Below are 25,451 nucleotides of genomic sequence, written 5' to 3' on the forward strand. Positions count from 1 at the left end.
ATAGACTGGTCCTATAGACTGGTCCTATAGACTGGTCCTATAGTCTGGTCCTATAGTCTGGTCCTATAGTCTGTCTGGTCCTATAGTCTGGTCCTATAGTCAGGTCCTATAGTCTGGCCCTATAGTCTGGTCCTATAGTCTGGTCCTATAGTCTGGTCCTATAGTCTGTCTGGTCCTATAGTCTGGTCCTATAGACTGGTCCTATAGACTGGTCCTATAGTCTGGTCCTATAGTCTGGTCCTATAGACTGGTCCTATAGACTGTTCCTAGAGTATGGTCCTATAGACTGGTCCTATAGACTGGTCCTATAGTCTGGTCCTATAGTCTGGTCCTATAGACTGGTCCTATAGACTGTTCCTAGAGTCTGGTCCTATAGACTGGTCCTATAGTCTGGTCCTATAGTCTGGTCCTATAGACTGGTCCTATAGTCTGGTCCTATAGACTGGCCCTATAGTCTGGTGCTATAGTCTGGTCCTATAGTCTGGTCCTATAGTCTGGTCCTATAGTCTGGTCCTATAGACTGGTCCTATAGTCTGGTCCTATAGTCTGGTCCTATAGACTGGTCCTATAGACTGGTCCTATAGTCTGGTCATATAGACTGGTCCTATAGACTGGTCCTATAGTCTGGTCCTATAGTCTGGTCCTATAGACTGGTCCTATAGTCTGGTCCTATAGTCTGGTCCTATAGACTGGTCCTATAGTCTGGTCCTATAGACTGGTCCTATAGACTGGTCATATAGTCTGGTCCTATAGTCTGTCTGGTCCTATAGTCTGGTCCTATAGTCTGGTCCTATAGTCTGGTCCTATAGTCTGGTCCTATAGACTGTCTGGTCCTATAGTCTGGTCCTATAGTCTGGTCCTATAGTCTGGTCCTATAGTCTGGTCATATAGTCTGGTCCTATAGTCTGGTCCTATAGTCTGGTCCTATAGTCTGGTCCTATAGTCTGGTCCTATAGTCTGGTCCTATAGACTGGTCCTATAGTCTGGTCCTATAGTCTGGTCCTATAGACTGGTCCTATAGTCTGGTCCTATAGACTGGTCATATAGTCTGTCTGGTCCTATAGTCTGGTCCTATAGTCTGGTCCTATAGTCTGGTCCTATAGTCTGGTCCTATAGTCTGGTCCTATAGTCTGGTCCTATAGACTGGTCATATAGTCTGGTCCTATAGTCTGGTCCTATAGTCTGGTCCTATAGTCTGGTCCTATAGTCTGGTCCTATAGTCTGGTCCTATAGTATGGTCCTATAGTCTGGTCCTATAGTCTGGTCCTATAGTCTGGTCCTATAGTCTGGTCCTATAGTCTGTCTGGTCCTATAGTCTGGTCCTATAGTCTGGTCCTATAGTCTGGTCCTATAGAGTCTGGTCCTATAGTCTGGTCCTATAGTCTGGTCCTATAGTCTGGTCCTATAGTCTGGTCCTATAGTCTGGTCCTATAGTCTGGTCCTATAGTCTGGTCCTATAGTCTGGTCCTATAGACTGGTCCTATAGTCTGTCTGGTCCTATAGTCTGGTCCTATAGTCTGGTCCTATAGTCTGTCTGGTCCTATAGTCTGGTCCTATAGTCTGGTCCTATAGACTGTCTGGTCCTATAGTCTGGTCCTATAGACTGGTCCTATAGTCTGGTCCTATAGACTGGTCCTATAGACAGTCTGGTCCTATAGACTGGTCCTATAGTCTGTCTGGTCCTATAGTCTGGTCCTATAGACTGGTCCTATAGACTGGTCCTATAGTCTGTCTGGTCCTATAGTCTGGTCCTATAGACTGGTCCTATAGTCTGGTCCTATAGTCTGGTCCTATAGTCTGGTCCTATAGTCTGGTCCTATAGTCTGGTCCTATAGTCTGGTCCTATAGTCTGGTCCTATAGACTGTTCCTATAGTCTGGTCCTATAGACTGGTCCTATAGTCTGGTCCTATAGTCTGGTCCTATAGACTGGTCCTATAGGCTGGTCATATAGACTGGTCCTATAGACTGGTCCTATAGACTGGTCCTATAGTCTGGTCCTATAGTCTGGTCCTATAGACTGGCCCTATAGTCTGGTCCTATAGTCTGGTCCTATAGTCTGGTCCTATAGTCTGGTCCTATAGACTGGTCCTATAGTCTGGTCCCATAGACTGGTCCTACAGTCTGGTCCTATAGTCTGATCCTATAGACTGGTCATATAGACTGGTCCTATAGTCTGGTCCTATAGTCTGGTCCTATAGACTTGTCCTATAGACTGGTCCTATAGACTGGTCCTATAGTCTGGTCCTATAGACTGGTCCTACAGTCTGGTCCTATAGTCTGGTCCTATAGACTGGTCCTATAGTCTGGTCCTATAGACTGGTCCTACAGTCTGGTCCTATAGTCTGGTCCTATAGACTGGTCATATAGTCTGGTCATATAGACTGGTCCTATAGGCTGGTCCTATAGTCTGGTCCTATAGTCTGGTCCTATAGTCTGGTCATATAGACTGGTCCTATAGACTGGTCCTATAGACTGGTCCTATAGTCTGGTCCTATAGTCTGGTCCTATAGTCTCTCTGGTCCTATAGTCTGGTCCTATAGACTGGTCCTATAGTCTGGTCCTATAGTCTGGTCCTATAGTCTGGTCATATAGTCTGGTCCTATAGACTGGTCATATAGACTGGTCCTATAGACTGGTCCTATAGTCTGTGTGGTCCTATAGTCTGGTCCTATAGTCTGGTCCTATAGTCTGGTCCTATAGACTGGTCCTATAGTCTGTCTGGTCCTATAGTCTGGTCCTATAGTCTGGTCATATAGTCTGGTCCTATAGTCTGGTCCTATAGACTGGTCCTATAGACTGGTCCTATAGTCTGGTCCTATAGACTGGTCCTATAGTCTGGTCCTATAGTCTGGTCCTATAGGCTGGTCCTATAGACTGGTCCTATAGTCTGGTCCTATAGTCTGGTCCTATAGACTGGTCCTATAGTCTGGTCCTATAGTCTGGTCCTATAGTCTGGTCCTATAGTCTGGTCCTATAGTCTCTCTGGTCCTATAGTCTGGTCCTATAGACTGGTCCTATAGTCTGGTCCTATAGTCTGGTCCTATAGTCTGGTCATATAGTCTGGTCCTATAGACTGGTCATATAGACTGGTCCTATAGACTGGTCCTATAGTCTGTGTGGTCCTATAGTCTGGTCCTATAGTCTGGTCCTATAGTCTGGTCCTATAGACTGGTCCTATAGTCTGTCTGGTCCTATAGTCTGGTCCTATAGTCTGGTCATATAGTCTGGTCCTATAGTCTGGTCCTATAGACTGGTCCTATAGACTGGTCCTATAGTCTGGTCCTATAGACTGGTCCTATAGTCTGGTCCTATAGTCTGGTCCTATAGGCTGGTCCTATAGACTGGTCCTATAGTCTGGTCCTATAGTCTGGTCCTATAGACTGGTCCTATAGTCTGGTCCTATAGTCTGGTCCTATAGTCTGGTCCTATAGTCTGGTCCTATAGTCTGGTCCTATAGTCTGGTCCTATAGTCTGGTCCTATAGTCTGGTCCTATAGTCTGGTCATATAGTCTGGTCCTATAGTCTGTCTGGTCCTATAGTCTGGTCCTATAGTCTGGTCCTATAGTCTGGTCCTATAGTCTGGTCCTATAGTCTGGTCCTATAGCCTGGTCCTATAGACTGGTCCTATAGTCTGTGTGGTCCTATAGTCTGGTCCTATAGACTGGTCCTATAGACTGGTCCTATAGTCTGGTCCTATAGACTGGTCCTATAGTCTGGTCATATAGTCTGGTCCTATAGTCTGGTCCTATAGACTGGTCCTATAGTCTGGTCCTATAGGCTGGTCCTATAGACTGGTCCTATAGACTGGTCCTATAGTCTGTGTGGTCCTATAGTCTGGTCCTATAGTCTGGTCCTATAGTCTGGTCCTATAGACTGGTCCTATAGTCTGGTCCTATAGTCTGGTCCTATAGTCTGGTCCTATAGGCTGGTCCTATAGTCTGGTCCTATAGTCTGGTCCTATAGACTGGTCCTATAGTCTGGTCCTATAGTCTGGTCCTATAGTCTGGTCCTATAGTCTGGTCCTATAGTCTGGTCCTATAGTCTGGTCCTATAGAGTGGTCCTATAGTCTGGTCCTATAGTCTGGTCCTATAGTCTGGTCCTATAGTCTGGTCCTATAGTCTGGTCCTATAGTCTGGTCCTATAGTCTGGTCCTATAGTCTGGTCCTATAGTCTGTGTGGTCCTATAGTCTGGTCCTATAGTCTGGTCCTATAGTCTGGTCATATAGTCTGGTCCTATAGTCTGTCTGGTCCTATAGTCTGGTCCTATAGTCTGGTCCTATAGTCTGGTCATATAGTCTGTCTGGTCCTATAGTCTGGTCCTATAGTCTGGTCCTATAGACTGGTCCTATAGTCTGGTCCTATAGTCTGGTCCTATAGACTGGTCCTATAGACTGGTCCTATAGTCTGGTCCTATAGACTGGTCCTATAGTCTGGTCCTATAGACTGGTCCTATAGACTGGTCCTATAGTCTGGTCCTATAGTCTGTCTGGTCCTATAGTCTGGTCCTATAGTCTGGTCCTATAGTCTGGTCCTATAGTCTGGTCCTATAGACTGTCTGGTCCTATAGACTGGTCCTATAGTCTGGTCCTATAGTCTGGTCATATAGTCTGTATGGTCCTATAGACTGGTCCTATAGTCTGGTCCTATAGTCTGTCTGTCCTATAGACTGGTCCTATAGTCTGGTCCTATAGTCTGGTCCTATAGTCTGGTCCTATAGTCTGGTCCTATAGTCTGGTCCTATAGTCTGTCTGGTCCTATAGACTGGTCCTATAGACTGGTCCTATAGTCTGGTCCTATAGTCTGTCTGGTCCTATAGTCTGTCTGGTCCTATAGTCTGGTCCTATAGTCTGTCTGGTCCTATAGTCTGGTCCTATAGACTGGTCCTATAGTCTGGTCCTATAGTCTGGTCCTATAGTCTGGTCCTATAGTCTGGTCCTATAGACTGGTCCTATAGACTGGTCCTATAGTCTGGTCCTATAGACTGGTCTTATAGACTGGTCCTATAGACTGGTCCTATAGTCTGGTCCTATAGACTGGTCCTATAGTCTGGTCCTATAGACTGGTCCTATAGACTGGTCCTATAGTCTGGTCCTATAGTCTGGTCCTATAGTCTGGTCCTATAGACTGGTCCTATAGACTGGTCCTATAGACTGGTCCTATAGTCTGGTCCTATAGTCTGGTCCAATAGTCTGGTCCTATAGTCTGGTCCTATAGTCTGGTCCTATAGTCTGGTCCTATAGACTGGTCCTATAGTCTGGTCCTATAGTCTGGTCCTATAGTCTGGTCCTATAGACTGGTCCTATAGTCTGGTCCTATAGTCTGGTCCTATAGACTGGTCCTATAGTCTGGTCCTATAGACTGGTCCTATAGACTGGTCCTATAGACTGGTCCTATAGTCTGGTCCTATAGTCTGGTCCTATAGTCTGTCTGGTCCTATAGACTGGTCCTATAGTCTGGTCCTATAGTCTGTCTGGTCCTATAGACTGGTCCTATAGTCTGGTCCTATAGTCTGTCTGGTCCTATAGACTGGTCCTATAGTCTGGTCCTATAGACTGGTCCTATAGTCTGGTCCTATAGTCTGGTCCTATAGTCTGGTCCTATAGACTGGTCCTATAGTCTGGTCCTATAGTCTGGTCCTATAGTCTGGTCCTATAGTCTGGTCCTATAGACTGGTCCTATAGTCTGGTCCTATAGACTGGTCCTATAGTCTGGTCCTATAGTCTGGTCCTATAGTATGGTCCTATAGACTGGTCCTATAGTCTGGTCCTATAGTCTGGTACTATAGTCTGGTCCTATAGTCTGGTCCTATAGACTGGTCCTATAGTCTGGTCCTATAGTCTGGTCCTATAGACTGGTCCTATAGTCTGGTCCTATAGACTGGTCCTATAGACTGGTCCTATAGACTGGTCCTATAGTCTGGTCCTATAGTCTGGTCCTATAGTCTGTCTGGTCCTATAGACTGGTCCTATAGTCTGGTCCTATAGTCTGTCTGGTCCTATAGACTGGTCCTATAGTCTGGTCCTATAGTCTGTCTGGTCCTATAGACTGGTCCTATAGTCTGGTCCTATAGACTGGTCCTATAGTCTGGTCCTATAGTCTGGTCCTATAGACAGGTCCTATAGTCTGGTCCTATAGTCTGGTCCTATAGACTGGTCCTATAGACTGGTCCTATAGACTGGTCCTATAGTCTGGTCCTATAGTCTGGTCCTATAGTCTGGTCCTATAGAGTCTGGTCCTATAGTCTGGTCCTATAGTCTGGCCCTATAGTCTGTCTGGTCCTATAGTCTGGTCCTATAGTCTGGTCCTATAGTCTGGCCCTATAGTCTGGTCCTATAGTCTGGTCCTATAGTCTGGTCCTATAGTCTGGTCCTATAGTCTGTCTGGTCCTATAGTCTGGTCCTATAGACTGGTCCTATAGACTGGTCCTATATTATGGTCCTATAGTCTGTCTGGTCCTATAGTCTGGTCCTATAGACTGGTCCTATAGACTGGTCCTATAGTCTGGTCCTATAGACTGTCTGGTCCTATAGACTGGTCCTATAGTCTGGTCCTATAGTCTGGTCCTATAGTCTGTCTGGTCCTATAGACTGGTCCTATAGTCTGGTCCTATAGACTGGTCCTATAGTCTGGTCCTATAGTCTGGTCCTATAGACTGGTCCTATAGACTGGTCCTATAGACTGGTCCTATAGTCTGGTCCTATAGTCTGGTCCTATAGTCTGTCTGGTCCTATAGTCAGGTCCTATAGTCTGGCCCTATAGTCTGGTCCTATAGTCTGGTCCTATAGTCTGGTCCTATAGTCTGTCTGGTCCTATAGTCTGGTCCTATAGTCTGGTCCTATAGTCTGGTCCTATAGTCTGGTCCTATAGACTGGTCCTATATACTGTTCCTAGAGTCTGGTCCTATAGACTGGTCCTATAGACTGGTCCTATAGTCTGGTCCTATAGTCTGGTCCTATAGACTGGTCCTATAGACTGTTCCTAGAGTCTGGTCCTATAGACTGGTCCTATAGTCTGGTCCTATAGTCTGGTCCTATAGACTGGTCCTATAGTCTGGTCCTATAGACTGGCCCTATAGTCTGGTGCTATAGTCTGGTCCTATAGTCTGGTCCTATAGTCTGGTCCTATAGTCTGGTCCTATAGACTGGAGCTATAGTCTGGTCCTATAGTCTGGTCCTATAGACTGGTCCTATAGACTGGTCCTATAGTCTGGTCCTATAGACTGGTCCTATAGACTGGTCCTATAGTCTGGTCCTATAGTCTGGTCCTATAGACTGGTCCTATAGACTGGTCCTATAGTCTGGTCCTATAGTCTGGTCCTATAGTCTGGTCCTATAGACTGGTCCTATAGTCTGGTCCTATAGTCTGGTCCTATAGTCTGGTCCTATAGTCTGGTCCTATAGACTGGTCCTATAGTCTGGTCCTATAGTCTGTCTGGTCCTATAGTCTGGTCCTATAGTCTGGTCCTATAGTCTGGTCCTATAGTCTGGTCCTATAGTCTGGTCCTATAGTCTTGTCCTATAGTCTGGTCCTATAGACTGGTCATATAGACTGGTCCTATAGACTGGTCATATAGTCTGGTCCTATAGTCTGTCTGGTCCTATAGTCTGGTCCTATAGTCTGGTCCTATAGTCCCTATAGTCTGGTCCTATAGTCTGGTCCTATAGACTGTCTGGTCCTATAGTCTGGTCCTATAGTCTGGTCCTATAGTCTGGTCCTATAGTCTGGTCCTATAGTCTGGTCCTATAGTCTGGTCCTATAGTCTGGTCCTATAGACTGGTCATATAGTCTGGTCCTATAGTCTGGTCCTATAGTCTGGTCCTATAGTCTGGTCCTATAGTCTGGTCCTATAGTCTGGTCCTATAGTATGGTCCTATAGTCTGGTCCTATAGTCTGGTCCTATAGTCTGGTCCTATAGTCTGTCTGGTCCTATAGTCTGGTCCTATAGTCTGGTCCTATAGTCTGGTCCTATAGAGTCTGGTCCTATAGTCTGGTCCTATAGTCTGGTCCTATAGTCTGGTCCTATAGTCTGGTCCTATAGTCTGGTCCTATAGTCTGGTACTATAGTCTGGTCCTATAGTCTGGTCCTATAGACTGGTCCTATAGTCTGTCTGGTCCTATAGTCTGGTCCTATAGTCTGGTCCTATAGTCTGGTCCTATAGACTGTCTGGTCCTATAGTCTGGTCCTATAGACTGGTCCTATAGTCTGGTCCTATAGACTGGTCCTATAGACAGTCTGGTCCTATAGACTGGTCCTATAGACTGTCTGGTCCTATAGTCTGGTCCTATAGTCTGGTCCTATAGTCTGGTCCTATAGACTGGTCCTATAGTCTGTCTGGTCCTATAGTCTGGTCCTATAGACTGGTCCTATAGTCTGATCCTATAGTCTGGTCCTATAGTCTGGTCCTATAGTCTGTCTGGTCCTATAGTCTGGTCCTATAGTCTGGTCCTATAGTCTGGTCCTATAGTCTGGTCCTATAGTCTGGTCCTATAGTCTGGTCCTATAGTCTGGTCCTATAGACTGTTCCTATAGTCTGGTCCTATAGACTGGTCCTATAGTCTGGTCCTATAGTCTGGTCCTATAGACTGGTCCTATAGGCTGGTCATATAGACTGGTCCTATAGACTGGTCCTATAGACTGGTCCTATAGTCTGGTCCTATAGTCTGGTCCTATAGACTGGCCCTATAGTCTGGTCCTATAGTCTGGTCCTATAGTCTGGTCCTATAGTCTGGTCCTATAGACTGGTCCTATAGTCTGGTCCTATAGACTGGTCCTACAGTCTGGTCCTATAGTCTGGTCCTATAGACTGGTCATATAGACTTGTCCTATAGACTGGTCCTATAGACTGGTCCTATAGTCTGGTCCTATAGACTGGTCCTACAGTCTGGTCCTATAGTCTGGTCCTATAGACTGGTCCTATAGTCTGGTCCTATAGACTGGTCCTACAGTCTGGTCCTATAGTCTGGTCCTATAGACTGGTCATATAGTCTGGTCCTATAGACTGGTCCTATAGGCTGGTCCTATAGTCTGGTCCTATAGTCTGGTCCTATAGTCTGGTCCTATAGACTGGTCCTATAGACTGGTCCTATAGACTGGTCCTATAGTCTGGTCCTATAGTCTGGTCCTATAGTCTGTCTGGTCCTATAGTCTGGTCCTATAGACTGGTCCTATAGTCTGGTCCTATAGTCTGGTCCTATAGTCTGGTCATATAGTCTGGTCCTATAGACTGGTCATATAGACTGGTCATATAGTCTGGTCCTATAGACTGGTCCTATAGACTGGTCCTATAGTCTGGTCCTATAGTCTGGTCATATAGTCTGGTCCTATATACTGGTCCTATAGACTGGTCCTATAGTCTGGTGTTATAGTCTGGTCCTATAGTCTGGTCCTATAGTCTGGTCCTATAGTCTGTCTGGTCCTATAGTCTGGTCCTATAGTCTGGTCCTATAGTCTGGTCCTATAGACTGGTCCTATAGTCTGGTCCTATAGTCTGGTCCTATAGTCTGGTCCTATAGTCTGGTCATATAGTCTGGTCCTATAGTCTGGTCCTATAGGCTGGTCCTATAGTCTGGTCCTATAGACTGGTCCTATAGACTGGTCCTATAGTCTGGTCCTATATTCTGGTCCTATAGTCTGGTCCTATAGTCTGGTCCTATATAATAATAATAATAATATAATATATATATAACATACTTGTTGACTCCGTCCTCCTCGTACTCGCTCCTGTAGAACCCTCCTATAGTCTGGTCCTATATAATAATAATAATAATATAATATATATATAACGTACTTGTTGACTCCGTCCTCCTCGTACTCGCTCCTGTAGAACCCTCCTATAGTCTGGTCCTATATAATAATAATAATATAATATATATATAACGTACTTGTTGACTCCGTCCTCCTCGTACTCGCTTCTGTAGAGCCCTCCTATAGTCTGGTCCTATATAATAATAATAATATAATATATATATAACGTACTTGTTGACTCCGTCCTCCACATACTCGCTCCTGTAGAACCCTCCTATAGTCTGGTCCTATATAATAATAATAATAATAATAATAATAATAATAATAATAATAATAATAATAATAATAATAATAATAATAATAATAATAATAATAATAATAATAATAATAATAATAATAATAATAATAATAATAATAATAATAATAATAATAATAATAATATAATATATATATAACGTACTTGTTGACTCCGTCCTCCACGTACTCGCTCCTGTAGAAGCCTCCCAGGTCATCAGCCAGTTCTCCAGTGAAGTCAGTGATCAGCTGGTAGGAGACCCCCCTCCTCAGCTGCGCCCCCAGCTCCACCACCAGGTAATGGGTCTCCAGCTGCAGCCAGCTCCTCTTGATGGACGGCACCTGCACCCCAGGAGCTGCAGCGAGGCGCACCAGGTGGCCTCCAGCCTGGGTGGTGTAGTTCAGCTTGTTGGAGTGGATCAGGATTACATCTGTCTCCTGCACACACTTAAAGTCCACACTAGAGGAACCTGGACACAAGAATACAAGGACATTTAGCTGTAGCAGCAGTAGTACTAGGATTAGTAGTAGTAGTAGTAGTAGTAGTAGTAGTAGTAGTAGTAGTAGTAGTAGTAGTAGTAGTAGTAGTAGTATCAGTAGTACTAGGATTAGTAGTAGTATCAGTAGTAGTAGTAGTAGTAGTAGTAGTAGTAGTAGTAGTAGTAGTAGTAGTAGTAGTAGTAGTAGTAGTAGTAGTAGTAGTAGTAGTAGTAGTAGTAGTAGTAGTAGTAGTAGTATCAGTAGTACTAGGATTAGTAGTAGTAGTAGTAGTAGTAGTAGTAGTAGTAGTAGTAGTAGTAGTATCAGTAGTAGTAGTAGTAGTAGTAGTAGTAGTAGTATAGTAGTAGTAGTATCAGTAGTACTAGGATTAGTAGTAGTAGTAGTAGTACTAGGATTAGTAGTAGTAGTAGTAGTATCAGTAGTACTAGGATTAGTAGTAGTAGTATCAGTAGTACTAGGATTAGTAGTAGTAGTAGTAGTATCAGTAGTACTAGGATTAGTAGTAGTAGTAGTATCAGTAGTACTAGGATTAGTAGTAGTAGTAGTAGTAGTAGTAGTAGTAGTAGTAGTAGTAGTAGTAGTAGTAGTAGTAGTAGTATCAATAGTAGTAGTAGTAGTAGTAGTAGTAGTAGTAGTAGTAGTAGTAGTAGTAGTAGTAGTAGTAGTAGTAGTAGTAGTAGTAGTAGTAGTAGTAGTAGTAGTAGTAGTAGTATCAGTAGTAGTAGTAGTAGTAGTATTATCAGTAGTAGTAGTAGTAGGATTAGTAGTAGTAGTATCAGTAGTACTAGGATTAGTAGTAGTATCAGTAGTAGTGGTAGTAGTAGTAGTAGTAGTAGTAGTAGTAGTAGTAGTAGTAGTAGTAGTAGTAGTAGTAGTAGTAGTAGTAGTAGTAGTAGTAGTAGTAGGAGTAGTAGTAGTAGTAGTAGTAGTAGTAGTAGTAGTAGTAGTAGTAGTAGTAGTAGTAGTAGTAGTAGTAGTAGTAGTAGTAGTAGTAGTAGTAGTAGTAGTAGTAGTAGTAGTAGGATTAGTAGTAGTAGTAGTAGTAGTAGTAGTAGTAGTAGTAGTAGTAGTAGTAGTAGTAGTAGTAGTAGTAGTAGTATCAGTAGTAGTACTAGGATTAGTAGTAGTAGTATCAGTAGTACTAGGATTAGTAGTAGTATCAGTAGTAGTAGTAGTAGTAGTAGTAGTAGTAGTAGTAGTAGTAGTAGTAGTAGTAGTAGTAGTAGTAGTAGTAGTAGTAGTAGGATTAGTAGTAGTAGTATCAGTAGTACTAGGATTAGTAGTAGTATCAGTAGTAGTGGTAGTAGTAGTAGTAGTAGTAGTAGTAGTAGTAGTAGTAGTAGTAGTAGTAGTAGTAGTAGTAGTAGTAGTAGTAGTATTAGTAGGATTAGTAGTAGTAGTAGTAGTAGTAGTAGTAGTAGTAGTAGTAGTAGTAGTAGTAGTAGTAGTAGTAGTAGTAGTAGTAGTAGTAGTAGTAGTAGTAGTAGTATCAGTAGTAGTACTAGGATTAGTAGTAGTAGTATCAGTAGTACTAGGATTAGTAGTAGTATCAGTAGTAGTAGTAGTAGTAGTAGTAGTAGTAGTAGTAGTAGTAGTAGTAGTAGTAGTAGTAGTAGTAGTAGTAGTAGTAGTAGGATTAGTAGTAGTAGTAGTAGTAGTAGTAGTAGTAGTAGTAGTAGTAGTATCAGTAGTAGTACTAGGATTAGTAGTAGTAGTATCAGTAGTACTAGGATTAGTAGTAGTAGTAGTAGTAGTAGTAGTAGTAGTAGTAGTAGTAGTAGTAGTATCAGTGGTAGTAGTAGTAGGATTAGTGTAGTGGCCTATTGTTCCTATAAGCGTGGTTCAATTCAAAGCTAAGTTCAAAGCGTTTCTAAGACTATCCAAATCGTTTCCAAAGCGGTCAGAAAACTGTATGCTTTTCCCCCGCTACCCCACCCAGCTGATTCCCATTACTTATGTATGTCCTCAGCTGCGCTGTGGCTGGTTCACCTGTCACGTGAACCACCACAATACAACTGAAAATATTCAATTGGCTATACAGATAAACCATAACATTCCCATAAATCATATCTTTCTATTGGAAATAATAATAATAATAATAATAATAATAATAATAATAATAATAATAATAATAATAATAATAATAATAATAATAATAATAATAATAATAATAATAATAATAATAATAATAATAATAATAATAATAATAATAATAATAATAATAATAATAATAATAATAATAATAATAATAATAATAATAATAATAATAATAATAATAATAATAATAATAATAATAATAATAATAATAATAATAATAATAATAATGATAATAATAATACTAATAATAATAATCCATAACAAAAACACTCATATGGCCTTTACACCGGCCCCTAATTGTGCCTACATAATTACAAAACAAATAACATGGTCAGGTGAGTGTTCATTATAGCTGGCCATTCTTCTTTGAAGGTCCATATTTCAGTCTTCTGGACATTCCTCGTCACAAAATAACAAATCTTCAAGTCGATCCACAATCCACTCCACACCAGAGTTTGCCATGGTGGTGCCTTGGAATGATGATGTGAATCAAACACCACTCATGTTCTTTCCACTCTCTTTCTTTCTTTTATGATACACCCTGTGATGGGGTATGTACCAGACACAGCCATCTTTCCTTGGTTCTTGAAGAGGTACCTTCTCTGTGGTCTTAGATATTCCATCCTCTGTGCTTGCTCTTAGATCTTCCTGTCTTCTTTTGCAGGCTCATGGCTCGTTGTGTCGCCACCTGTCTGTACTCTGCATGGTACCCTTCATCCTTCCTGAGCTTCTTTTGCAGGTGCATGGCCCGTGTCGCCACCTGTCTGTTGTTGGGCGTCATCACATCTCCTTTTCGAAAGGAGAGTGGCAAGTTATACTGACCATCTTTTAAGGTCATCGAACTGTTGGTGATGGCTTTGGGTCTTCTTGTCACATCCACCGCGTTGATGTTCAGTGGACCATAGACCGCCCATCCCAAGAGTGACCTTACGGCATATGGTCCGTCATCCTGGCTGTTCACGATCTGCCGAGGTTCCATGGCTCTCGGAGTATTGACTCCAATCAGAAGTTCCACATCTGCGTCAATGTGAGTGATGTGAACATCCTTCAGGTAGGGCCATTTTTTCAGTTCCTCTTGAGTAAGGATGTTTTCTTTTGACACTGGGATTGCTGGTTGAGTGTATAGCAAAGGCAGTGCAATAAATGTGTCGTCATTGATGTTGCCTACCTCCAGGCCTGAGATCTCATATGCTGGGACATGTTTCTCTTGTGCCATTGTTTTAAGGAGAATTTATGTTTTCCGGCCCTTAGCATTCAGCTTCCTCATGAGGTTCTCTGTGCAAAAGGATGCCGAGCTGCCATGGTCCAAGAAGGCATATGTAGTTACATACCTACTTCCGTCAGCCTGCTTCACCTTAACTGGCACAATGGGTAAAGCACAGTCCTTACCGGCCCCATTATCTTTACCAAGCCTTACCAGAGCACTACCCACAGTCTTATCGGTTAGGGATGCTGTCCGCTCCTGTTGAGGTGATTTCACCTTCCATTGATTTGTAGACCCGACTGTTCCTTTTTGCCCGTCTGTTCCTTCCTTGTCATCCGTTTCTATGTGTAGCAGTCAGGTGTTTTTTCTGGCAATGCTGACAACTCATCCACTGGCTACAGTTCCTACTGAGATGTCCCTTGGTGAGACAACCAAAACAAAATCCATTCACCTTTAAGAACTCTATTTTGTCCAGATGTTTCTGAGCTCTTATCTTCTTGCAGGCTTCAAGTGAATGATCGCCTGCACAGTATAAACAAGGAGTTCTAAAAGCCTCAGAGCCATCTGCCTTGTGTCCCACATCACTGACTGTAGACTGTTTGCTTGTGACTGGTGTCACTGTCCTGACGAAGCTGCTTCACTCCTTAACCGGTGCAGCCGCTGTTCCTGCTCTTGTTTGCCATCCAGAGGCTGCAGTCTTGAGGTACCTTGGGGCAGCTCTGTCAGGACTGTAATCCTGAATATTGCCCCACAATGGGTCGGAGGCGATTTTGGCTTGTTTCTCCAGATAAGCTACAAGATCCTTGAATTTGGCTCTTTGCCTAGTGCGCTCCTGGATGTCGTAGGCCATTGACCTCCACCTTTCTCTGATCCTAAAGGGTATTTTGGATAAGATCAGTCTCAGGTTAGATGGATTGTCCAGCTCATCCATATAGTGAAGCTCCTGCATTAGATTACTGCATCCTCTCAGGTAGATGGCGTAGGCGCGCAAAGCTTGACTATCCTCCGGTTTGATGCTGGACCAGTCCAAGGCCTTCTTTATGTAAGCATTTGTTATTCTCATTTCATCTCCAAAATTCTCTTTGAGCAGTCTTTTAGCTTCCACATATCCATCCTGTGGAGGCATGTGTAGGCAGCTCCGCACAAGATCTTTAGGTTGATCTGTGGTGTATTGTTCCAAAAAGTAGAGTCTATCTTTATCACTGGTGGTTCTGTTTTCTATGCCGTACTCGAAGGCTTGCATGAATGATCTAAAGTTCATAGGATCTCCGTCAAACATGGGAATCTCCCTGGTTGGGAGTAGTGCCAGATTATGCTGTGTGGCAAGTATCTCTGTAATGTCATTCTGTCTTGCCATGACATTTGATAGAACCTGGTCTGTTTGGGTTTGACCCTGTTGTCCTGCTGTAGCTCCAGATGGTTGTAGCTGAAGCTGCATAGGGTGCTGATGCTGATATGGTGCATGTGGTTGTTGCCAAGGTTGTGGCTGAGGTAGCACATATGGTTGTGGTTGATACTGTACAGGTGGTTGTGGCTGTACATATGGCTGTTTGGGTCTCACTGCTTGTGGAGGACTCTGTTGTTGTTGTTGTTGTTGTTGTTGTTGTTGTTGTTGTTGTTGTTGTTGTTGTTGTTGTTGTTGTTGTTGCTGTTGTTGTTGCTGTTGATGTGTGTGCGCCCATGCATACTGGTCCAAGAGCTGTCTTTGCACAGGGGATTTTGGAACAGCATTTATGGATGCATACTCTACCGGTGATTGCAATATCGGTAGTCCTTCTGAGGTTTCAAGAGCATGTGCTCGGTCAACATATTCATTCATACCATCCCCTCGAGGTTGCATGTTGTACACATACCTGTCCCCTTGAGAGGGGAGTGGGTGAGTTTGAGATGGATACTTCATGGTTCGAGATACTGAGTTGGTTTGAGATGATGTTTCATAACCATCCAGTATTTTGAGTTTGGCCGTTGATGCAGCCATGTCTGTGTCAAAGTCAAGTTTATCCTTCTCAGCCTTTAATTCAGCCCTGGCTTTAGCCTTCTGCAGCTTTAATTCAGCCTTTGATTTCGCCTTTGTTAGATCTAATTCAGCCTCTAATTCAGCCTCCTTTAGACTTAGAGATTGTCTGGCTGAAAGTGCAGTGGCACGTGCCTGAAGGATGGCTCGCTCAGTTGCAGCTCTGCGACGGGAGGCAGATAACCTGGAAGAGTGGCTTCCACTGGTTCTTGATGATTTTGATGATTTTGATGATAATTTTGATGGGGCCCTGGCCCCTACGGCTGAAACGCTATCCTCTGGGCTTACTGTAGCCTGAAGGTCCGTTTCCAGTTTATCTTGAGTCTCAACTCGTCCTTGGACCACAGACTCAATTCAACCTGGAGCCAGGGTTTGCCCTTTATTATCCTCCTCCAACAACCAATCATCAATCTCTTTAATAAATGCATTGAATATATCCATTTTCGGTTTATACCATTGTATTTCATCATCTCCACCATCATCCTGTAAATACAATTGTACAGACTCATTTGCGATCCTAAAATCACTGAGTGCCTTATTGAATAATGCCATGTACGTTTTTACTCCTTCTTCATCCTCTAATTGCACCCTTTGTCCAATCTCATGTTTTTTGGGGGTGCAAGCTGCAAGCCTCCCTTTACGTGCTCCTCGTAATTGTCTCAGTTCATTTTCCGCGCCCGTCAAATCCATGCTATCCGTCTCAGAAACCGACATCTTGCTTATATTTATCCGGCAATTATTAACACAACCGTTTAATTATTTTATATCCCACAGCGCCGTGTGCGCGCGCAACGTACGTAGTAGTCTGTAGTTCATTGATAACTTTTACTCACAAACGCTCCTTTGATGTCCTCGGGAATCGGGATGATTCACTCGCTGGTATGGGTGGATCCTTTCCAATGCCGTGGTTGATCGATTCCTTCCTTTTGATCACAGCGTTCTCCAAACAAAACCAGTTTCCTTCTGCTGGTTCTCCTGTGACTTGCCTCTGCCTGGGCTCGCCTCAACAACGCTGGTTCTCTTGTAAGCGCGCCTCTGCCTGGGCTCGCTTTAACAACAGCAAGTTTTCTGACTTAATGTAGTGGCCTCTTCCTGGGTCCGCTTCTAGTGGCAACCGGGGAGGTGATCCGTATGCGCTCCATCCAAAGAATAGTCTCCACACTTTGAGTTCCGTTATCAGATACCACAGATATCCGATTTATTTAGAAAATATATTGTTTGCATGGGAGAGGTGATCAAAGCGATCCTATTGTTCCTATAAGCGTGGTTCAATTCAAAGCAAAGTTCAAAGCGTTTCTAAGACTATCCAAAGCGTTTCCAAAGCGGTCAGAAAACGGTATGCTTTTCCCCCGCTACCCCACCCAGCTGAGTCCCATTACTTATTTATGTCCTCAGCTGCGCTGTGGCTGGTTCACGTGACAGTGGAAATAATAATAATAATAATAATGATAATAATAATACTAATAATAATAATAATAATAATAATAATAATAATAATAATAATAATAATAATAATAATAATAATAATAATAATAATAATAATAATAATAATAATAATAATAATACATAACAAAAACACTCATATGGCCTTTACAATTAGTAGTAGTAGTAGTAGTAGTAGTAGTAGTAGTAGTAGTAGTAGTAGTAGTAGTAGTAGTAGTAGTAGTAGTAGTAGTAGTAGTAGTAGTAGTAGTAGTAGTAGTAGTAGTAGTAGTAGTAGTAGTATCAGTAGTAGTACTAGGATTAGTAGTAGTAGTATCAGTAGTACTAGGATTAGTAGTATGTCTAACCACTGCTAACCACTGCTCCCCAGACCTGGAGTTTATCACGATAAAATGTCGACCCTTCTTCCTCCCAAGAGAGTTAACGTCCATCATCCTCATCGGAGTGTACATTCCACCACACGCGAACACTGAGGTCGCACTTTCAAAACTTCACGACGAGGTAAACAAACTCCAGGCAGCTAACGTTGACGCGGCCATTTTGGTCTTGGGGGATTTCAACAGCGCGCGTCTTAAAAAGGTGCTGCCGAATTTCTATCAGCATGTGACCTGTCCCACCAGAGGCGAGAACATATTAGACCATGTATACTCGCAATTTAAGAATGGGTACAAGTCACAGGCTCTTAGTCCATTCGGTAAAAGCGATCACGCCGCAATTTTTCTTTTGCCTAAGTACAAACAGTGTCTCAAGCGAACGCCGGTGGTCTCGCGAGAGGTTAAGCGTTGGACCGTGACGTCAGTAGAGTCACTCCAAGCAGTGCTGGGAAGCACAGAATGGAGTGTACTCCGTGATAACACAGCCAATATTAACGAATACACCGAAACGGTGATTGACTATGTCTGTACTCAGGTAGAAGTAATAATCCCCACCACCAAAATTAATATCTACCCAAATCAAAAGCCCTGGGTAGACAAATCCGTCCGTGAGGCTCTGAAAGTGCGCACATCAGCATACAACACCGGGCTGGTGACAGGCAACATGGAAGAACACAAGATGGCAAGATACAACGTCAGGAGAGCAGTAATAGAGGCAAAACGGCGTTACAGGGATAAAGTTGAACTTCAGTTTGAACAGGCTGACTCTAGAGGCATGTGGCAGGGCCTCAGAACAATGACAGACTACAAAGGAACCCCCCTCAAACTGAACAGTGACATCTCCTTAGCAAATGATCTCAACTCCTTCTATGCGAGGTTTGAGGCTGTGAATAACAACACCAGCCTACAAACCACGGCAATGGGGGGGGGGGGGGTCTGCTGATGGAGACTCAGTGTTCAGGGTAACAGAGCATGAGGTGAGACGGATCTTTAAAAAAGTGGATATCAGGAAGGCAGCAGGACCGGACGGCATCCCCGGCCGCGTCCTAAAAGTCTGTGCCGACCAACTGGCCCCGGTATTCACTGACATCTTCAACCTGTCCTTGGAACAGGCCGTCATCCCCACCTGTCTGAAGAAGTCCACCATCATCCCTGTACCCAAAAAATCTACGCCCCCGCTTGCCTCAACGACTACCGCCCTGTAGCCCTCACCTCCATAGCCATGAAGTGCTTTGAGAAGCTAGTGAAGGGCTACATCTGTTCCTCCCTCCCCATCAACCTGGACCCTCTGCAATTTGCATATCGCCCCAACAGGTCCACGGAGGACGCCATAGCCCATGTGCTGCACACAGCAGCATCACATCTGGACAAGAGGAAGGGGAACTATGTGAGAATGCTGTTCATCGACTACAGCTCAGCATTCAATACCATAGTCCCCTCCAAACTCATAGCCAAGCTCAGGGACCTGGGCTTGAACTATGACCTGTGCCAGTGGGTCCTGGACTTCCTGACGGGCAGACCCCAGGTGGTAAGAGCCGGCAACTGCACCTCCTCATCCATCACGCTCAACATAGGGGCCCCCCAGGGCTGTGTTCTGAGCCCCCTCCTCTACTCCCTGTACACACATGACTGCGTAGCACAGCGGAACAACAACACCATCATCAAATTTGCTGATGACACAGTAGTGGTGGGCCTGATCTCTGCCAACGACGAAAGGGCCTACCTGGAAGAGGTAGAGAACCTGTCACAGTGGTGTCAGGAGAACTGCCTCTCCCTGAACGTCAGCAAAACAAAAGAGATGATTGTGGACTTCAGGAGGTCGGGGGTCAAGGACTACAGCCCCCTCAGCATCGACGGGGCACCAGTTGAGAGAGTGAACAGTTTCAAGTACCTCGGAGCCCACATATCCGAGGACTTGACATGGACCACACACATTGACAGTGTTGTGAAGAAGGCACGACAACGCCTCTACTTCCTCAGGCGCCTAAGGAAGTTCCAAGTCAGTCAGAAGATCCTTAGGAACTTCTACTCATGTACAATAGAGAGCATCCTGACCGGCAACATCACCTCCTGGTTTGGGAATAGCACTGCACAAGACCGTAGCAGACTACAAAGAGTGACACGTTCAGCCGAACGCACAATTAGAGGGGGGCTTCCCACCCTCCAGAACATTTACAACAAGCGGTGCAAGGGGAAGGCTAAGAGAATTATTAAGGACTCGAGCCACCCGAACAACTGCCTCTTTGAACTGCTGCCGTCAGGCAAGCGATACCGGAGTCTTATGGCGAGCACAGAAAGACTCAGAAGGAGCTTCTATCCCCAGGCCATCAGGCTGCTAAACGAACAATAATCGCTAAACGAACAATAATCACTATGCAACAACCATCAAATGCACACAGCACACACACCCACACGCACACACACACTCACTCAAACAAACAACACACTGCAGCACCCACTCTCCACACTTTAGATCACACAAACACACTTACACTTTATATTTATTGATAAAGGATTTGCACTACAACTCGTACACCTACTGTGAATTGTACCTAAACTGCACCTCGTCCATTTATGCCTTGCACTATATAGTATTGTATATTAGTACACTGCACAGTATTGTATATTGTATGGTAACTACGTCTACGAACATTGTACATATGTCTAAACTGAACACTGTGACCTCTTTTTTTTTCTTCTAATTTTTACTATGTTTTTATTTCACACTTATCTTGTCATGCACAGTCTCTGGAGCGCAACAGTAAGAAGCATTTTGTACAAAAGTATTCTGTACTTCTGTATGACAACTATTAAAGAAACTTGAACTTGAAACTTGAAACTAGTAGTAGTAGTAGTAGTAGTAGTAGTAGTAGTAGTAGTAGTAGTAGTAATAATAATAATAATAATTCATTTAATTTATATAGCGCTTCTCAATAACCCGAAGTCGCTGACAGTAGTTGGGAGCAGGGGTACAAACAAAGAAATGTAGTAGTAGTAGTAGTAGTAGTAGTAGTAGTAGTAGTAGTAGTAGTAGTAGTAGTAGTAGTAGTAGTAGTAGTAGTAGTATTGGTAGTAGTAGTAGTAGTAGTAGTAGCAGTAGTAGTAGTAGTAGTAGTAGTAGTAGTAGTAGTAGTAGTAGTAGTAGTAGTAGTAGTAGTAGTAGTAGTAGTAGTAGTAGTAGTAGTAGTAGTAGTAGTAGTAGTAGTAATAGTAATAGTAATAATAGTAGTAATTGTAACGACCGCCGGCCCTTATGATAAAGACATTGGACATTCCCTACCTCCTGACAGTGGTCTCCTACCTGGTCTCCTACATCCCTCATCCCTAAACCCTGGCTAGTGGAGACAAGGCCACAACATGGCTAAACCTTGGCTAGTGGAGACAAGGCCACAGCACGGCTAAACCCTGGCTAGTGGAGACAAGGCCACAGCACAGCTAAACCCTGGCTAGTGGAGACAAGGCCACAACATGGCTAAACCTTGGCTAGTGGAGACAAGGCCACAGCACGGTTAAACCCTGGCTAGTGGAGACAAGGCCACAGCACGGCTAAACCCTGGCTAGTGGAGACAAGGCCACAGCATGGCTAAACCCTGGCTAGTGGAGACAAGGCCACAACATGGCTAAACCATGGCTAGTGGAGACAAGGCCACAGCACGGCTAAACCCTGGCTAGTGGAGACAAGGCCACAGCACGGCTAAACGCTGGCTAGTGGAGACAAGGCCACAACATGGCTAAACCCTGGCTAGTGGAGACAAGGCCACAGCACGGCTAAACCCTGGCTAGTGGAGACAAGGCCACAGCATGGCTAAACCCTGGCTAGTGGAGACAAGGCCACAGCACGGCTAAACCCTGGCTAGTGGAGACAAGGCCACAGCACGGCTAAACCCTGGCTAGTGGAGACAAAGCATTACGGTTCCTACTTCCCCCCCCCCCCGTCCCCCGTCCCCCGTCCCTCACCAGTGAAGATGTACAGTCCGGTGTCGGGGGCTGGAGTCAGTCGAGGCCACAGGGAGACGTTGTAGTGATCAGGGAGTAACGTAGCAGGGAGACGGTACCTGAAGGAGACAGTAAGAGACAGTAAGGGGTGAATTCATAAAAAAGTTTGCGCTGCTTTTTCTGATGCTATGCCTACGCAAATAGCTCTGAAACAGTTTGCTATTCACAGGGGATGCGCAAATGATATTGAGCCAGCCACCCAGAGATCCCATCCAATCTTATTTAATATTTAAATATTGTATTCAACTTTGCCATGTTGCCACTGACAACATCTGGTTTCTTTGTCAGTGGGAAGACTGGCCTTGCATGCTGTTCACCAGTGTGTTGTGATCTGGTGTGAGCCGCTGTGCACCAGTGTGTTGTGATCTGGTGTGAGCCGCTGTTCACCAGTGTGTTGTGATCTGGTGTGAGCCGCTGTTCACCAGTGTGTTGTGATCTGGTGTGAGCCGCTGTTCACCAGTGTGTTGTGATCTGGTGTGAGCCGCTGTTCACCAGTGTGTTGTGATCTGGTGTGAGCCGCTGTTCACCAGTGTGTTGTGATCTGGTGTGAGCCGCTGTTCACCAGTGTGTTATGATCTGGTGTGAGCCTGTTCACCAGTGTGTTATGATCTGGTGTGAGCCTGTTCACCAGTGTGTTGTGATCTGGTGTGAGCCTGTTCACCAGTGTGTTGTGATCTGGTGTGAGCCGCTGTTCACCAGTGTGTTGTGATCTGGTGTGAGCCGCTGTTCACCAGTGTGTTGTGATCTGGTGTGAGCCTGTTCACCAGTGTGTTATGATCTGGTGTGAGCCTGTTCACCAGTGTGTTGTGATCTGGTGTGAGCCTGTTCACCAGTGTGTTGTGATCTGGTGTGAGCCGCTGTTCACCAGTGTGTTGTGATCTGGTGTGAGCCTGTTCACCAGTGTGTTGTGATCTGGTGTGAGCCGGCAGACGCGCGCAACGAGGACAAATATGGGTGATTTTGCGCAAGCTCCGACGCGCGCCCGTATTCCGATCTGCGCAATAATATTCACGGGGTAGGTCTCGTTGTGGGACACAAGTTCCCAATGCATGGGGTGGGATTATGCCCGGCGATATTAATTGAGGGGCGGATTTGCAGTGATGGAGAAATAAATCAGAATCAGAATCAGAAAGGGCTTTATTGCCAAGTAGTTTTCACATACAAGGAATTTGCTTTGGTCGTTAGCGGACAGACATTAACAGACAGATAATACAATAAAGCGGTGGAGAAAAATAAAATGAATATGAACTAAGTTAAGAACAATAGAATATAATATAACTATGAAATAAAATATAGCCCAGGGCTGGAAAACTGTAAATAAAGAGGTTGAATAAAATTAAATGGGATATACACTAAATTAAATATAGCACAATAGAATATAGTACAATTATAAGTACAAAATAAAATAGGAATAGGACATGATCAGGCTGCTAAACGAACAATGAACACTACACAACAACAACCATCAAACGCACATAGCACACACATCCACACGCACACACTCACTTTAAACAAACACACTGTAGCACCCACTCCACACACTTTATAGCACACACTCACTTTAAACAAACACACTGTAGCACCCACTCCCCACACTTTATATTTATTGATGAAGGATTGCACTACAACTCGTACACCTTACTGTAAATTGTACCTAAATTGTACCTCATCCCATTTCTGCTTTGCACTATATAGTACTGTACATTAGTACACTGCATAGTATTGTATATTATATGGTAACTCAGTTACGTCTATTCTGCATCGAACATTGTACATATGTCTATACTGAACACTGTGACCTCATTTTCTACTTCTAAATTACATGCTATACTATGTTATTTGATACTATCTTGTCTAGCACAGTCTCTGGAGCGTAACAGTAAGAAGCATTTTGTATGAAAGTATTCTGTACTTCTGTATGACAACTATTAAAGAAACTTGAACTTGAAACTTGAATGACAGACAGATGCAATGACGAATAGTGACAAAATGGATGCAATGTGTCATGAAAATACAAATTAGGCAAGCTCTATACATTATGAAGTAAACTAAATACAAGTGGTGTAAAATACATATGTCTATGCCTCTTTTCGGGTTTATTTGTTCCCCTTCCTGATATCTGCCAACAGCGCTGTCAGGTGCAGACTGCACCGAGCCAACTGCGCTGGAGCAGATCAGGAGCAAACTGCACACCTATGGGCTTGTTTACGCTAGTATCTCATCCGAGCAATGTCCTTAAGGCCCAATTATACTTACCGCGTCTGCGGGTGCGCGTTGGTAAGCGTGACGTAAATTTCATGAATTTCGTCACTGCTCTTGTCTGCACGGACGTTGCACGGGTGTCCGTGTGCCTGCCAGATTTTGTGACCGAGCGGATACCCGCATGGATATGCGCGCCGACTGCGCATGCTGTCATAACATCAGTGATCTGACACAGCGCCTCTAAAGCCCCGTCGTAACTTCTGTCAACAACACCAACGTGACCGGCTGACCTACAGGAGAACGACTAATGCTAATCATGCTAATCATGGCCGCCTTTCAAGTTTCAAGTTTCAAGTTTCTTTATTAGTTGTCATAGTAAAATACAGAATACTTTTCCATGAAATGCTTTTTTCTGTATGAGCCCCTGGGAGTGTGCTATAGATAAAAATAGATAAAAAGTATAAAATAGAAAAAGTCAAAAGTACGTAAACAAAAAGTGTTCAGTGAATATACATATCATATAATACAGAGTAAAAAGAGTAACAGTGAGGTGCAATCCAGAAATGGGATGAGGTACAACTTAGGGTAAGGTGCAATGAGGTATGAATTGTAGTGCAAATATCTTTGTTAATAAATATAAAGTGTGTTAAAGTGTCTAAAGTGAGTAAAGTGGGTGTTACGTGAGTGTTTATTTAAAGTGAGTGTGTACGTGTGGATGTGTGTGCTGTGAGTGTAGATGATGAGTTGTTACATAGTGTCATTGTCATTGAGCATCCTGATGGCCTAGGGATAGAAGCTCCTTCTGAGTCTCTCTGTACTGCCATGAGACTCCGGTATCGCTTGCCTGACCGCAGCAGTTCAAAGAGGCAGTTGTTTGGGTGACTAGAGTCTTTGATTATTCTCTTAGCCTTGGCGCTGCAACGCTTGTTATAAATGTCCTGGAGAGTGGGAAGCCCACCTCCAATTGTGTGTTCGGCTGAATGGGCCACTCTCTGTAGTCTGCTACGGTCTTGTGCGGTGCTATTCGCTATTCCCAAACCAGGAGGTGATGTTACGAGTCAGGATGCTCTCTATTGTGCATGAGTAGAAGTTCTTGAGGATCTTCTGACTCACTTTGAACTTCCCTAGGCGCCTAAGGAAGTAGAGGCGTTGCCGTGCCTTCTTCACTACACTGTCAATGTGTGTGGTCCATGTCAAGTCCTCGGATGTGTGGACTCCGAGGTACTTGAAACTATTCACTCTCTCGACCGGTGCCCCGTCGATGCTGAGGGGGCTGTAGTCCCTGGCCCCCGACCTCCTAAAGTCCATAATCATCTCTTTTGTTTTGCTGACGTTCAGGGAGAGGCTGTTCTCCTGGCACCACAGCGCCAGGTCCTCTACCTCTTCCAGGTAGGCCCTTTCATCATCTGCAGAGATCAGGCCCACCACAATTGTGTCGTCAGCAAACTTGATAATTGTGTTGCTGTTCCACTGTGCCACACTGTGCCACACAGCGAGTAGAGGAGGGGACTCAGAACACTGAGTGAGGGTGATGGATGAGGAGGTGCAGTTGCCAGCTCTCACCACCTTTGGTCTTCCC

General features: G+C 44.2%; 1 protein-coding gene across 1 annotated transcript in view; it reads right to left on the reverse strand.

Annotated features, from left to right (window-relative positions):
• The window catches only part of grb10b (growth factor receptor-bound protein 10b), a gene marked incomplete at both ends in the record, with an annotated part of 107,942 nt that extends 94,731 nt beyond the window's left edge, over nt 1-13,211 (reverse strand). The window contains 2 exons of the mRNA XM_084308327.1: nt 10,208-10,511; nt 13,199-13,211. Coding sequence (XP_084164453.1) covers nt 10,208-10,511; nt 13,199-13,211 — 317 coding nt within the window. The remainder of the gene's footprint in view (nt 1-10,207; nt 10,512-13,198) is intronic.
• Between the last annotated feature and the right edge of the window lie 12,240 nt (nt 13,212-25,451).

Source organism: Notolepis coatsorum (genome assembly GCF_963971535.1).
Source record: "Notolepis coatsorum genome assembly, chromosome: 2".
In the NCBI taxonomy this organism is placed as follows: domain Eukaryota; kingdom Metazoa; phylum Chordata; class Actinopteri; order Aulopiformes; family Paralepididae; genus Notolepis; species Notolepis coatsorum.